The following is a 16,258-nucleotide window of genomic DNA, read 5'->3' on the forward strand; positions in this document are numbered from 1 at the left end:
AAGCTCACCTATACAGTAGGTACTATTCAGAAGCGAGGGGATATGAAGCGGTAATGACACAGATGACGATCTGTTACGGCACCCTGAAAATTTGGAAGCGATTCAAAAAAAATTTATGATGCTGTTCGGCCCATCTTGCAAAGATTTTACAAGACTGGAATAAGGGCACAGTGTGATCCGCTGCTCAGCAAAAGTTTTCTGCAAAGATCAAGCGATCAAGGGAGAAGTTCTATCTCATTATTTAAATGAAAATTACTTTTTCAGTAGCTGATTCAATCTGGTGATGTTTAAAAGAGGTCTTGCATAATTTGCAGAATCACTTAAGCAGGAGAAATAGACTGTGGGAAGTAAAACTAAAGAACACCCAGTTAAAAAGAAATGTTACTATTCGTGTATCATACACAATGGTGTCCAAAACAACTGAGGTTTGTCCAATGAAGCTGCAGCGTGCCGCATTATATAAACGAATACATGAATGCATAATGAGAGGCCAAAATGAGCCAAGGAAAGCACGCTGAACAAACCCCCCAGGGAAAAGGAAATTATTCCGAATAGACGAGGACACAATTCAAATAATACTGGGCAGAGAAACTTTTTTCTCTCGTTATTTAAAATCCATGCTTTAAATATAAAAACCAGAACTATCCTACATGCACTGAGCACACTTGAGCATTGAGATAAGGATTTTAATGGATCAGTTTTTTCACTCATTTCAAAGCTTTGCTTTCATATTGTGGCCTGAGGTAAGATTGCTGAGATTATATATACTATATAAGCAAAATGCTAGCTAACCTAATATATTTGATGGTTCAAATATGAGCATAATATGAGCATTTGCTCGCCACAGCTTGCACAACGCAACGCCAAAAAGCTCTGATTATTTATACAATTCCATTGTCATTTCACTTTTTGTAGCTCAAACAATAATTCTGTATCATGAGGTAATTCATTTTTGTATGGCGAGGCAATTGGCTGCAAAGATTGAATCATCAACCCTTGTTTCATTTTCCATGTAATTAAATCAGCTATTGAAAAAAAAATATGTAAGCTGGCATACGATTCAGGGAAAATTAGCATTTTTAATCACAGTACATTACTTTAATAACTCAATAAATCTGTGACAGCTGGAGCATCTGAGAATGTTGTCACAGCTACTTAGTTCTGCATTTGCAACTAATACAGGACGAGAATCAGCCCGAGAGAGACAGAGAGAGACCAAAACGAGAGAGTGGAGAGAAAAGAAATCCAGCTAAGTGGGACTGAGAGGATGATAATGCAGAGGAATAGGAACAAAAGCATGGCAGGTGAGGTGAACAGAGCCAGGAAGAAAAAAAACATCACTGCAGACTTTGGCACAAAACGGGGTTCGGCACTTGTCTTCCCTCGTTCAGTCATTAACCGTTAATCCCCAATTAGCTTATTTGTCGCCTCTATGCCATACATGAGACCTGCTTACTCATGTTCATGTTGCTTTGTTGCTTTGGTATGTTTGTGCAGCTTAATGACTGTAGTTGCCAAATACACTAAATAAAGCTGAAGGACTACGGAAAATTTCATTTAATTACGAAAGGATGTCAAGAAACAGGGATCATCTAAATGCAAACAGCACACAAGCAGGCTTGAATATAGTGTTTCTGACAGATTACTGGATAGTTTGTGAATTTTTTGAATGTGGTTCTAATCCTGCTTCCAATGTAATTCAGTTGTCTTTTTCATTCAGTTATAAACCTTTGCAAGAGAGATTTTCTTTATAAAAGATTATATTAAATACATCCATATTATTCAACCGTATTAACATTACAACATTACACTTAATTAACTTTGTTATTGATTTATTAGTTTATATTTTCTTCTACTGACCAAATGCTCATTTGTACTTTTACTTTTGGTTTCGGGAAACTAAAACACAGTGAGATAACTATGAAAATCACCAAAACCTCAGATGAGAGGATAAATCCAGCAATGTGACTATTACTCAGTCATCAAAAATATCAGCCGTTTATTATCTGTTGATTGTGTGATTGCTTTAGCAAGGTGGAGGGTGGAGTTCACTCAGTTGAACTGCACGACATTACTTGGTGGCAGTCAGCCTTCCTGGCCTCTGTTGGTTTTGTTTTGCTAGGTCTATCTTTAGTTTCCTTTTAGTTATATAAAACAAATGTATTTATAGCTACAGATGCTGTGTGGTCTCCTATCCATTGTCCAGCTTTGAGTATCGAACAATGCAGTAATATAAATAACAACTTTACCTGTAGCTTTTCCTTTTAACAAAGTGAATTTTAGTGTTTGAAAAGCATAAAAATCCCCAGAAATTCTTATAAGACTCACTCTGAGCTGTCTTGACAAGTACTCTTCTATTTAGATTTAGAAACATGTTGCTTAGTGTGCAATCACACTGTGGTAAGAACATGTAGAACAACGACTCTAATGAAAATAACAGTGAGTGTCAGCAGGTGCATAAGCACAAATGAAAGTGAGAGCTGGTGTCATGTCAGCACGTGCATGCTTGGGAAAAGGAACCGCCTCATCTTGCTCGCATGTTTATATGGAACTGTGACAATGTGCTGTCTAGGTCCACTTATTTTATTATTTTTATTCAGTGTAAGTTTGCAAAATTGCTCAACAAGCTCTTTTTTCTCTGTCTGCCAGATAAAGATTTATCTTTCAATCGCTTCCTCTCTCTAGAACGTGTTTGTTTTGTAGTTGATTGCACAATCACAGGGCTGCAATAGTAGGAAGCTACATTTTAAAGCATTACAGTATGTTCCTGAGTCCAGATTGTCTCAAACACACACACAAATGTCTTCCCAGAAATGTATCTAAGACAACAACAAAAAAGCCTTTGCATTCAGAGGCATATGAAAGCATTATGGCAAAGAGTCAATGCCCTGAAGGTGTATTGGCATATCTGTGCCCATTTGCTCTATCTTTGCAGTTCCATTGAGGAGCCTTGTTTCCACTGATACCCAGCCGTTTGATTCACTTAGCAGGCTTTGTCGTGTGCATGCTGGATTAAGCCTTAAAAAAACAGCCTGAGCACATACACACATGCATGAGCAAGAGCCATTAGCACAACAGTGGTAGACCCCACTAATTAGCTCATCAGCTCAGCACCTCTCTGCCTCGCTTCACAGATCTGGTTTCAAAGTACACTTTCCAAAAGTGTCATAGTGCTAAAACGATGGCATTATGGCATTGGACATATGAGTATATTTCCATGGGCTCTCTGGGGATAAGCAGCAACACAGACAAAAAAAAAATCAACTCTGTGACCACTAAAATAGCACCCAAAGAAGCTAAGTTGATTTGACAGAACACGTACAAGAAAAAGCTATTATAACGCCATGTCAGGCTGATTTTGTAAGAACGGCTCCGCTGGGCAGCTCGATCCATTTGCAGATCAGGGAACAGTGGATCAGAAGCGGCTGGATTTTTATAATACTCCACAACAAACACACAACAACCTAACAAACCTAACAGCTCACACTCTCCTTGTGGTTCTTCGCTCTGACGCTCCCTCCCTTCCTCTCTCTCTTTTTCTCTTGAAAGTAAACAGTGTACCTACCAATAATCTTTTTATTTTTATCTTTGAGGTTGATGCTGCTTTTGAGGTCATTTGAAGAGGTGGAAGATCATTTTGCACACCGTGAGTGCTAAAACAATCTTAAATGTCAATTGCTTTTGCTCTTTATAACACTAAAGGCGAAGAAATGATAACACGGTTATCACAGTTTCTCTTTTTCAGTCAGTTACTCATTAAAGATTCAAATTATTAAAACCTAAAAACTTGTTTTTCAGAAACTGAGTAATGTCTACTGTAAACTGGGGCGGTAAATTATGTGAGAACATTTGCTACCATAACATTTATGGTTTATTATATTTGCCAAAAATTGCAGTTCCTCAATTTCACAGCATATTTATGTGCTTATCGTGTTCAAATTATGCCATTCGGAAATATCTCTTTCACCACCGACTGATTACTTTGTGAAGCCTACTAGGAGTGTTTGTGTAAAGTAAACACCAGTTTTGCACAGTGTCATGTGCTGACTGGGACCAACAACTCTGCTTCACATGTCATCATATATATAACATTATTACAAAGTCTGCTGCTGCTCAGTGGCCTTGTGGTTTCTGATATGGCAAAGCCAGGGAAATGGCAGAGAAGCCAATCTACACTTTATAACTCAACCACACATCAATAATAGAAAAAAATAGATTACAGTAAATCCATGGTTCAAAAGCTGCATACCTTTGAAATGTCAAAGGGGAAACCACAACGGATAACTCATCTCAAAACTCATTTCAACTGCACAATGCAAGCTGTATTACAAATATTCAACAGCTTACTGTTCCCTCCAGGTATTTTTCAGCAAAACACTCTATACATTTTCATTTGCAAAGAGGAAAAAAAAAGAAATGTATTTTTTCACTGGCAAGCAGCCAAACCAATTTAATTACATTCCAAATGGGCACAATCTCCACAGAGCAACCAGCTCATGTTGTATTTTTCAAACTTCAACAGCCTCCTTGACTTTCTCGGAGTAATTGAAATCTTCCACTCTTCCACCCTCGTCATTATGCTGAGCAGCAGAAAGTACAACAAACCAAACCAAAAGGAACAAGGAGATCTGGCGCTCAGAACGAGGCGCTTTAGCCAATTTGTAACTTCATCAGCACGTCTTGATACAGTTTCTCCTGAAGTCAATTAAAAGAATACTAGATGGTGCATACCTAAAAGAACTGACACCTACCTCCTGCCAAAATCATGGTGATTAACCCATGAATGGTGTCAGCATATCCTGGGAAAGTACGACGAGAGGTGGCTATTTCCATTTTGGATAAATTCCTCCAGCCAGATTCAAAAAGTCTCTTTTTTCATTAATTACTTATCAGAATGCAATAATTCTGCATCTAAGCATGCGAGTTTTTGTAAACAACAGCCTACGGTGCCAAGAGGTAAAGTTAAACAACAAAAAAACAACAACATAACAACAGTAATTACAAATACAACTCGAGATAACAAGACAATTTGGATTCAGATATTTTTGCCTTTTTAAAATGTTTCAAATAGTTTTTGTTTTTTATTTTCATCACTGCAGCGATGGTGAAAACATTTCCAATTAATGTTTCAGTCCTTGATTAAACATCAAAAGATGCCTTAAAAGAGCTTACTGGCAAATTATTTAAAGTCTCTTGGGAATTATTTTTTTATTATTATCTTGTTTTTATTTTTTGAATGCTTTGAGAAACTATAATCTCAGAGATGTTTTCTATTCTACCCACTGAGTAATTACAAAATGGCAGGCAAATAAATCATCACACTGGCGGTATGTGCAGATGTCTGTGTACTCCACAACTGAGAAAAAGGTCCTGAGGTGACCAAAGTACCTGGCATGGTATCAGACCTGCTATGCTATGTTTTCCTTAGTTTGCTCAAATAATTGTCAGCAATCTTCAAGAATTACATAAATAACAAATAGAAACGTATTTTCCATTTTCTGTGAATGGAGATACTCCAATAATAAATATAAAGTAATTTAAGCAATTTTTTTAATGATATCTACGCTCACTTAACCAGAGCTCTCTCTCTCCTTAGCTTGCTTTCTCTGTCACTAAATCTGTCTGAGATCCCAGCCACAAGCAAGTGCCTTTGTGTCAAAGATTAAGTGAAACCAGGAGTGCCAGCAATGCCGCGTTTGCACTGTGAACACACTCAGTCTCAGCTGCACCAACACATCAGAGTACTCAGACATAAACAGCTACTGTAGATGAAAAATAAGCTAAGGTTAAAAAACTTTCATAAATGTAAATCTGTTATCTATTTATTTAATCTATTATATAGTACATATATTAAAAGCAAGTCTATAAGCAATGCCAAATAAGACTTGGCACTACTTGAGAAATGCATTTGCATCTGAATTTTACTACAGGGTAGCTCCTATGTAAGATTAAGTGTTTTTACTACATTAAATTGTCACTGAAAATGATTGGGTAGCAAAGTCTGGCTATCAACACACAGAAAATATAATTCCTGGAAAGTGAGGCAATGCTACAATGAAAACATTATGAACAAAGCCCAAAAGTGCCAGAGGTGGTTTACAAGACAGAGGCAAAAAGAGGCCTTGGGGGGACTGTGGGTTTGTAGTGATAGGGGGGGGAATCTCACACACACTTGGCTCAGGGAGGCACAGAAACAAACGGCACATGGTGGACGACCAATCGCTGGTGGTCTAACCAGCTGACTAACTTCCGGTGCAACCCATAAGTGACTCAATAATGATTTATTGACAAGTCAAAGGTTTTTAAAAACAAATTTAAAAAACTGTCTTTTGGATACATTTTACTACAAATCATTTGAAAATAATAACAGTGATCATACATCAGCTGCTAATGCTAAGCTGCTCATACTATCAGTTACAGTGATCTGTGGCTTGAAATGTTGCTACATAACAACACATTTCTGTGGTCTATGAGCTCACATTTGCAATTGTGTTTATTTGTGTGATGTGACTGCATGCAAGAGCGTTTACTTGCAAGAGAGTGTATGTCTTTGAGTGTCTCTCAGTGGGCTTGTGGTCTTTGAGTGTGGACCTGAACCAGCCGTCTCTAGTTCTGTTTGCACAGGACATGCCTCAGGAAGCTAAGACAACTGTTCGTGTTTGCCTAGGCTTGCGAACTTCTCTTAATACACCCGACAGCTGCATTCTTTGACACTCTGTTTATAAGTGTTTTTATACATTTAGCCTATGGAATCTGTTGGATCATGCCATCCTTGCTGACCTTTTCTAAAGAAACACCCATCAGAAGGAGAAAGGAGGACTATAACGCCAACGAATAAACCACTGGCCGACTCTAACAAGTACATTCTTCCTGACTTTCCTGTTCCTGTCTCCATTAATACAACAAACCTTTATTACAACCAGCACTGAGTCAACAGTGATAATTTACCATCTCACAAAAAAGCAAGCAAAAAAAAAAAATCTAATCATTCCATTAAATTGTGATTTGGAGCCTTAACAGACTAAACTAAGGATGTTAGAAACACCACATATAGACCTGTTCTGTCATAATTTGCACGCTCTGACCTCTCAAGATCCCCCAAATCGCTCTTACCCGTTCTCCTTTCACTCTTTCCTCTCCTTAGTGTTTCATTTCCTGCCCATCGACCTTAGCCTTCCACCATTTCAGCTACAGCCTTTACTGACAAAAAGTCACGACAGTACCAAAACATATGCTATAACACACCATTCCTATAGAGATGAAATAAAAAACAAATTAGTGGATGAACTGTAAGACGTTTGGAGAGTGGCGAGTGTGAAAGTGAGAGATGATGAGATCCGTCTGTGCTTATTTGAAATGTTGATACGGTTTTCTCGTACAATGGTTACGCTAATTTATGTACCAAAGCCTGCTTTACACAAATCTGCCAAGTCCAATAACTGTGCTCATAATCTCCAGCATCTAGAATAATCACTTTGTGGTCTATTTGTTTATGAATGAAATGAAGCAATTATCCTAATGAAGATCAGCTTTCTTGCTGGGGGAATTGTAGCATTTCAGCACAATGAAAATGTTTTGTCTTTGTTGCATCCATGTTGGCATGCTGATTCCTTAATCATAAAACAATGGGAACAACCCAAATTTTATTGTATGATAATTAGGAACATGCTATTCACAGTTGGGATTCTAAAACTGTAGCAAAGAAAAACTGAACTACGCACTTCCTGACCTGAAGTCTAAACCACATGCATGTGGATGCTGCTAAATGTCAGCAACAAGTTTGGTTGTTGCTATTGGCGAACCAAAAACATAAATTTGCACAAGAAGAGATCAAAAGTTACTATTGGATCATTTTTATAATAAAAAGCCTTCTACACATCAGCTTTTATGATACTCACTACTATGTTTGCCACACTTATATCTGCTGAAGCATCTTACATTTGTTTTGTCTACAGAAATACAGAGACCTCATTCAACAGACATAAAAGTGCAACTCAACTTAAAGAATGAGCCTTCAAGTTCAACAAAGAATGAATCAAGGGTTGTATTTCTTGTACTGCAGTGCTGATGGAAAGCAGATGAATCTGCTCTGAAATGCTACTGTAGCACACTGAAATACTGTCAGCTTTCCCTTCTCGTCAGCACAGTGAGCAAAGAACAGGGCACAGAAATAGTTAAATAAATCAGATAAAGGAGATCTTTCTCCTTCTTTTTGCTTCCCTCTCTCACACACACGCGCACACACACACGCGCACAGACATTCTTTAGTGAAATCCATCAATCAGCATTTCATGCAGTTTGGGTTTGAACCACACCAAATGCACTAAAACAATAAACGTCTGTCTTTCAAGTCGCTATCTGGACTGGAACACATCTGGTGGCAAGGCTCATTTTGGTTTCCACATCGTTGAATGACATTACAGACTCAATGGCGAGCTGAAAAATAAAGTACCCCTAAAAATCTCTCTTCAGTTTCCCTCCATCTACAGACCCTTCTCTTTCTTTATGCACACACCAACCTTCTTCCCCCCTCCCTTCACTAACCAGCTAACCTCTCAAATGCTATGCCACCACCCCATCCCCCAACCAATCAAGAAGTGAATATAAAACAGCACAAGGAAACTGGGCTGCATGAGGGAGGTGATAGAGAGCGGGGGGAGAGAGAGAGAGAGAGGGAAAGAGAGAGACAGCCAGTCAAGGCTATTGCTACTGAGAAACTGAGAAACCGGTGGCCTCCTGAGGTGAAGACAGTTTAAAATGCCTTGCCACATTGGACTTGACTTTACACAAGTCACAAGTGCATGATGCACACACCCAACAGCCAGCTGAGAAGCCAAGAGTCAAGCCTGACTGTTGTATTTTGGTTTCAAGGGGCTGTGACGATAATTAGGGTTAATGTGATTTAATGAGGGGCACGAGTTGAACCGGGGCTCGGCCGATTCACTTTGTAATCAACGTCAAGATTGAAATTACTCTGACACCTTACGATGCGGCTGTGTTTCGCAGTAACTTACAGCTTGTCATGCATGTCACCCGGGCTGAAAACTTGATATCAGCCTCACTCTAAAAGCAGTCTGGTGATACACTTACTGAGTGATAGATTACAGGCTGATAACAGCGCAGAAATTACTCAAAATGCAGTAGTATATCACAAAAGTATATTGGGAGGAGTTTAAAAAATACACTGTCATGATTCAGTTCTTGGTAATATAATCAATCATCAACATAAATAGCCTGTTTCTATGGGCCTCGGTGATTAAGTAGATAACGAGGCAGGATAAACTATAGAATCTATTTTCAGCCATACATGACTTATGACCCTCTTAACACCTCTAGTAGCTCTGAGTCATGTCTGGTCTAGATTATAAAGTACAGAGCACTGGAGTGCTGTAGAGTCTGGTTGACTTCTCTATCTTGTAGGTTAAACTCAAGTCCATCGTGGTAAATCCCTGTAATGGATAGCTGTATCCCCTTATTTGCTCTCTGTACAGACAATAGCTGTCCTTAAAATACCCCATGAAATCCAAGGTAGATACAGCTATAGAATAGAAACTACAGTATCATTGATGTGGCGAGATTGGGGCTTTTTCTTGTGATGCCACTATACTGTAACATAGAAACATAGCTAAACAGACATGAAGCCAAACGGGGAAGCTTGGGTTCTGCATGTAACACACTTTTGGATTTAATTCAGTTGAAAAATGCAGTTGTACCTCTATCTCGCTTTATTGTGTTTCAAATGCGTGATCTAAAACAAAACCCTCACACTCCTACTGTAACAGTCCATGCACACAACACAATCTAAGCCCCACTGCTCCAGAGAATAACACTGTAGCTACTTATCATTAACTCAAAGACACAATCAGCCCCAGGCGATCCAGCTTCCCTCCATAACCTTTTGACATTGCTGCTGGGAAGGTAAATGAGAGAAGAAGTTAGACACAGCGAGGGGGGTGGGGGGTTGGGATGTGGGGAGACAGAAAGACTTCATTACGAATACAGCCAGGAAGTGGTTAGACCAAAAAATAAAAAATAAAAAAATAAAACAAGAGAACTTTACAATGAAGACAGTTTAGTGATTTTTAAATCCAAAAAATAGTCTTAATTCCATGTGCTGACTGCCAGTAACTGCATTATAACAGCAAACCCGCCACTCGTAGTTCCAGCAACACAGACTGCATTTTTCCCTCTGGTGTGCATGCGAGCCATGCATGGGTTAACATTTTCCCAGTGAGAATAGTTGGGATATTGCAACTCGGACTGGCCAGTCAGCAGAATGTTATGAATGGGCACAATGAAAAACCCCAAGTCCATGCTGTCGACCCAAGAATGCTTGCCTCCATGTAATTAACTTCTCTCTGTGTACAGAATGAGGTACTGCTGAAATAACTCTTCTTATTTCTGTTTCTATTACTGTCATGTTTTCAAGAGGGGGGAAAAAAATCACATTCTGAGAATTCAAATGGAAAATATTTTCGCCTGTCCATACTTTGAAGTATCCTGTGACTAATACAGTGATTTGGATAGCGCTGGAAATGGAACGGACCACTTAAAAAGGGGTGGTACGTGCTCTGCAAAAGCTGGCCTCATTGCTTTTCGAGTAGATGAATGTCAGCTAACTGTAATGTGTACTCTTGTAGTGATATAAAATAGGGCACAAGATTAAAAATAAGATAAATGTACAAATGAGGTTTACCTTAAGATCTGTTTCATACATACAGCTCACCTCAAAGTGTTTTAGCAATTAAATTTGCGCTGTGCACGCATACAAATATACGCACACGTGCACGCATTTAGTCCTAAATAAAATCTCTAAATAACTGATAGTGAGTTGGAACAGACTGCAACTATGTAAAGAGTAACATCTGCAAACCATCGAATTATAAACCTACAGTATAACTACAGTATAATTACATGAGAGGCTCTCTCTTGGGCACTGTGTTGTTAGAGGGAAAAGGGATGAGGGGAAAGTGGAACATCTACAGTAATCTATCCAACTTCATTTCACCGGAGTGATTCTGCCTCGGGGTATGCACAAGTCATAATGCATTTGACAAATAGTCTCCCACTAAAACAGGCATTTGCGAAGAAGTGGCCTTCAGCGCTGGTATACACAGCTGAGTGTACGCTGAACAAACAAGCCTCCCACTCAGCGAGGAAAGATACAGAGAGGCTTCAAAAAGATTAGGAGAAATCTTGGGCGAAAAGTAAAGATGACTCACAGTGATTGTGCAAGTGCAGGACAATGCAAGTTGGATGGAGTTGAGAAGAGCAACAGAGCCGTGGGGTTCTTAACAAAACACAAATCGATGCTTTTCTCATGTGTTGTTCTTTGCATTGTTCTAAAATACGGGCGCACAGGTTGTTTTTACAATGAAATGCAGAGAATCATCATAACGGTTTTAAAGAATATCTTTATCCTTTTGGTGTTTGAACATGAACTTGACTGAAAAACAAAACTAAAGCATAACCTTCTGATTAAATATTTGGGTGATGCTTACATTCTCTTGTCAGTTTGTTAGCACTAATGCAGTCATCAGTCATGCAATAAATCCTACCTTCAGATTACAGTGCTGTTTTAGTTCTTACAGTTGTTGTAAAGAGGTGTTGATTTAACACAGTGACTACAGTATTTAGTTTGCAGTGCTGGCTATATATACTGACTACACTGTATTCTGCCCATTCCATTTATAACACAGAAGAAAAGGCCAAATAATGGAAACACCTATTATGAGGTTCCTGGAAGTTAGCTCATGTAACATAATTTAACAAAAACTGAGCACTGTAACCTTCCTGAAGGTAAACTGTGCTGCAGGAATGTTTTATTGCATCTGTTTTAACAACCTGTCCCTGAATAAAAGCATTACATTAACAATCTTTCCTTGCTCTGCTTCTGATTTCTAGAGAAAGTAGAAAAAATAGACTAGATATCTGATCATTGTGTGTGCACACCATTTACAGTCATTCACACAAAGCTTAACAGTCGCCCTCAGAAATAGATTTGACTTTACACCACTAGAACAGGAAGCCATACACTTTTTTATATGTGAACTGTCCCACTTTGTATTATGTGCACTTCCTGGTTGGTGTATTTAATACTGTACTGTAATGCATAATTACACGAGTGATTGTCACACAAGCTGTATATTTATATACATATATATCGGTGTGAATGTCTTCAGGAGGCCACGTTTGGGAGTTTTGCGCCTATTCGAAAACATGCAGCTCTTAACATTGCTTAGAATTATGTTTGCAATTTACCATGGAAAATTAAAAAAAATATTAACAGCAATGACTAACTGTCTTGTGAATCTGACATTAAGAAAAAAAGAAATCAGCTTCCTCACTTGCAGATGAAGTGGCATTAAACATCTGCGGCACTTCTAATACTGAGCCACTCCAGCAGGTCAACTCCATACTTGTGAATTCAAGGCGCCAGTAAGATGAACTATTGCCACAAATGTCTTATAAAGATCCTGTATCATTATTCAACAGTTACGTGTAGAAGCAGGAGTACAGTGCAGATAATGTGTCGCTTTACATCATAGTCACAGCTGTTACTTTAGTAATGACAATGTTATATGATTCTGTCCTTGAAACTCAAACCTGCTCCTTACCGGGCCAACAGCCTGTACGCTTGCTGAATCATGATAACCAATACAATTCATTGTGTTAATACTACAAGAGCTGGGACGCAGCCTCAGTCAGAAAAAACAAGGTCCTACTGTGATCTTCAGTAGATAGCACATCTGCAGCTACTCTGTGTCTGCCTACAGTATGTGTGTTTAGCTAACCACACACACACACAATTATACAACTTTTTAAAATCACAGAAAGATTACAAAAGTACTTCTATCTGAATCCTGCTTCTAGTGATAGACTAAATTAACGTGTAAAACAAAATCGAGCTATAACTATGAACACTTCATTTGGATTTTAAAGACTGATGTTGATGTCACAGTGAGGCAGGAGTTAAGGAATAACTGCAATCCTTGTAAAGCATTCGCGTATTGTAATTCAAATCTCTCACCAAGTATGTCGTGTTGGTGTAGAAGAGTGTGTCCATGGGCAGCTAACCACATGTGTTGGACATGTATACATACAGGTGGCTGTGTGCATGAACAGGGGAGATTAACAATTCAAATATTGTACTGAGCTATAATGTTTCACTTTGTCATCAGCAAAAGCTAACTGCCTGCTGGCTTTCTTCCAGCTGCTAAGGCAAGCAAACCAATGTGAATGGCTGGGGGTCTACTGCCTTCTTCTAGTTCTGCTCAGTAGTTACTGGCAAATGTTTACACAAGTTTTACCTTGACCACCGCAGTAAAAGAAACTTGGCTCGTTACTTGCAACTTGTAACCTTGGACTATTAAGTAGGTCTGTATGTACATTTCTCACTTGTAGATGCCAAACATTTTTCTGCGAGGAAAAGAATCTGCAATGGTGTCCACCATGGACAGAGTGCAAGAGTAAAAAGCTTCTCTCTTTACTGCAGGCCCAATATCAACAGGATATCAATAACCACATAATTCAAGAAGGAATTGGAAATCCAAAACGCACTACTGCAGATACAGCCTTTTCTTTCCTTTCTTTCAAAGAGCATGTTTTCAGAGACAGATAATCCATGACAGGTGTTGGCACTTCAAGTTGTTCAATAAACGCTTCTTTTACTACTGAATCGTGCGTACAACGCAGTTAATTTTTCCAGCACTCCTTATCAGTGCTAATGTAAACACAAAAGCTAATATAATAATCAAACTTTAACCCAACACGGAAGGCTTCTTTTATGGGCAAAGGCGAATAATAATTTCTAAAAAGTTATTATGCGCACAATGATGTGGTTGAATTTTTGTCCATACAGGTGTTGATAACCAAGCATGCCAAAATATACTAGTGATTAATAGTAATGGAAAGTATTTTACCGAGCGATAATGCAAAATAAAACAGACGAAAATGCAAAATCACGCTGCAACATGTAGAAGTATAGGCTTCACCAATACGCATAGCATGCTCTCATATTTCGACGCAATATTGATAATTGTATTTCGGAGTAATAGTGCACTGGTCCTGTAAAGTAGCTGGAAAGTGTATTTCCGCAGTTAATTCTGAAGCGTTTAGATCATATACAAAACATTCTGCCGGTCTATATATATTAGAAGACAGAAGAAAAAAATCTACACGTTCATTTTGTCCATTTGTCAGTTTTGGTTGGAGAAAGCAATCACCGGCTCCTCCGGTGCGCCAGATAAAGTGGTGCGCTCCAACTCTGCTCACAGGACATCCACAGCACAACGCAGCTCCAGTTTATTCACACTAACACACAAGCGATTTGCAATTAAACGACACCTCATGTGCACGATCTCAAAGCAGGTGTCCTTTTTAGCAAAGTTTACGAGTCCAAATACATTAAAGAAATACAACGAAGTTGACGGGTAAATGCAGCCTGTCACTCACTGATCCCGAGGGAACCAAAAGTGCAGCACTTGTCACTAGAGGTCTTCAAACAGCGTGCCTGAACAAATACGACCCGTCTGCCACCATGCGTATTCAATATACATCATGAAACTTATGGCTGCACATCTGACCGACTAAAGTAACCGTAATCGTTTACCTTGTTGGAATGGTAATAGTCCAAACCGGAGTCAGTCGGTAGCGTACATGAACCCACGCTTGAAGGGGGAGCTGGATAAAATCTGACGTCCATCTCAGAGTCCGCAAGACTGACGGCATGAAAACGTAGCTCCAAAAAAAACCTGTGCGACTTCTCTCTCTCCTGCACACACACACTCACACACACTCACTCACACACGTCTCTCTCCCTCTCTTTTTTTTCTTTTGTGTATCAAACCGAACAAAAAAGTAGTACGAGAAGATGTTCAGTCTTTATATCCGTCCTACAGTTACTTCGGCCCTAACTGCACGCTGATGCTCTCATATATAACATCCCTATAAAGTTCACTTGGAAAGAGGGAAAAAGAAAAGACAGCTGCCCGCCTCAGTAATCTCTGAAACTAGGAAGCTAAACAGTGTAGTTGTTTGACAGCGAAACAAGCCGGGCGTGCTGCAGGTGAAGAAATGATCTTGTCTACGGTTTCTCCCAAAACGCCCGCTCTCCGTTCCTCGTTTCCAGACGCGCTGTAGCTTTGTCATGTGGGAGCGCTCTGATCCATCCATGCGTTCCCGTCCACTCAGCAACTGCTAGGCTGCGACCTCTACCGGTCAGAGGAGGACAGGCGAGAAGAGGGTCAGTAGGGCTGGGAGGATTGACGAGGTATAGTGAAGAATACGTCTTTATTAGTGAGTTTAAGTGACCCTCAGATAGTGGGCCAACGACAGCCTCTCTGCGTGGTCGTGGGAGCACCACAAGTTGATTTAACACTGGGGTGTGGGTATTTGACTGATTCAAAGAGCTGTAGAATTTTTTGGGGGTTTTTTTTGTGAAATTTCTTTGAAATGATCAAATCAGCTTTTACACAGGCTCTGTTCATCTCTCTAAAAATGGCTATAAACATCTAATCTTTACTATTCAATAGGAATTTAAAGCCTTATGTTATATTTTCATGAAAACATGAATTTATGCTTTAAGAGTCCTGATATGACCCTGAATTTAAATGACGTACTTGGTATGATGTGCAGCCTAATGCTGGCATAATTTGGACCATAAAGTTCACGGTGAACCTCATTAACTTTTTCACTTCACTTCATTATTTAAATGTTGTTTACAGCAGTTTTGTCAAATAAATAAAAATATATTGTTATGTATTTTACATAACAGCTGTATAATGACAATAAAGGCATTCTATTCTATTCTATTCTATTCTATTTTGATGCATCTCAGTGGGTCGGCAGCCAGTGGAATACATCTCACTTATAAATAAAGGAATCTCTGTATCTCTGTGTATCTTCTTCGCATTTCACAACTGTTCATCCGTCCGATTTCAAACTCGGGAGTTTTATCTCAGTGGACCGCAGAAGCCATTTGGATGGTCAGTGGTCTCATATTGTGGTCTCATTTATCATCTGCCTGTTGCTAGGTAATGGGAAAATACTTGACCTCACATATGATGTCACAAATCTCCCTTCTGTGAAGGAACCAGATCACCACCGATGTGGCACATCAGATAATAGAAGACTACAAGTCCCAACTGTGCTGAGGGGGAAACAGTTCTCACCTGATTTTGTATAGCCTGAAGGTGCAAAATAAATAAATGCCTAAAGGCTTCCATCTACTGGGATGGAACATTAGCTGGGAAATGGG

General features: G+C 39.2%; 1 protein-coding gene across 4 annotated transcripts in view; it reads right to left on the reverse strand.

Annotated features, from left to right (window-relative positions):
- Positions 1-15,165, reverse strand: part of tox2 (TOX high mobility group box family member 2) — a 92,854-nt gene extending 77,689 nt beyond the window's left edge. For 3 of the 4 annotated variants that reach the window (XM_031740434.2, XM_039612483.1, XM_031740432.2), the window contains exon 1: positions 14,612-15,164. In XM_031740434.2, coding sequence (XP_031596294.2) covers positions 14,612-14,704 — 93 coding nt within the window. In that variant the 5' untranslated portion in view covers positions 14,705-15,164. Of the gene's footprint in view, positions 1-14,611 lie in introns of all 4 variants that reach the window. The other variant, XM_031740431.2, reaches the window with a different exon arrangement.
- Between the last annotated feature and the right edge of the window lie 1,093 nt (positions 15,166-16,258).

The sequence above is a fragment of the Oreochromis aureus genome, linkage group 5, assembly GCF_013358895.1.
Source record: "Oreochromis aureus strain Israel breed Guangdong linkage group 5, ZZ_aureus, whole genome shotgun sequence".
Lineage (NCBI taxonomy): Eukaryota > Metazoa > Chordata > Actinopteri > Cichliformes > Cichlidae > Oreochromis > Oreochromis aureus.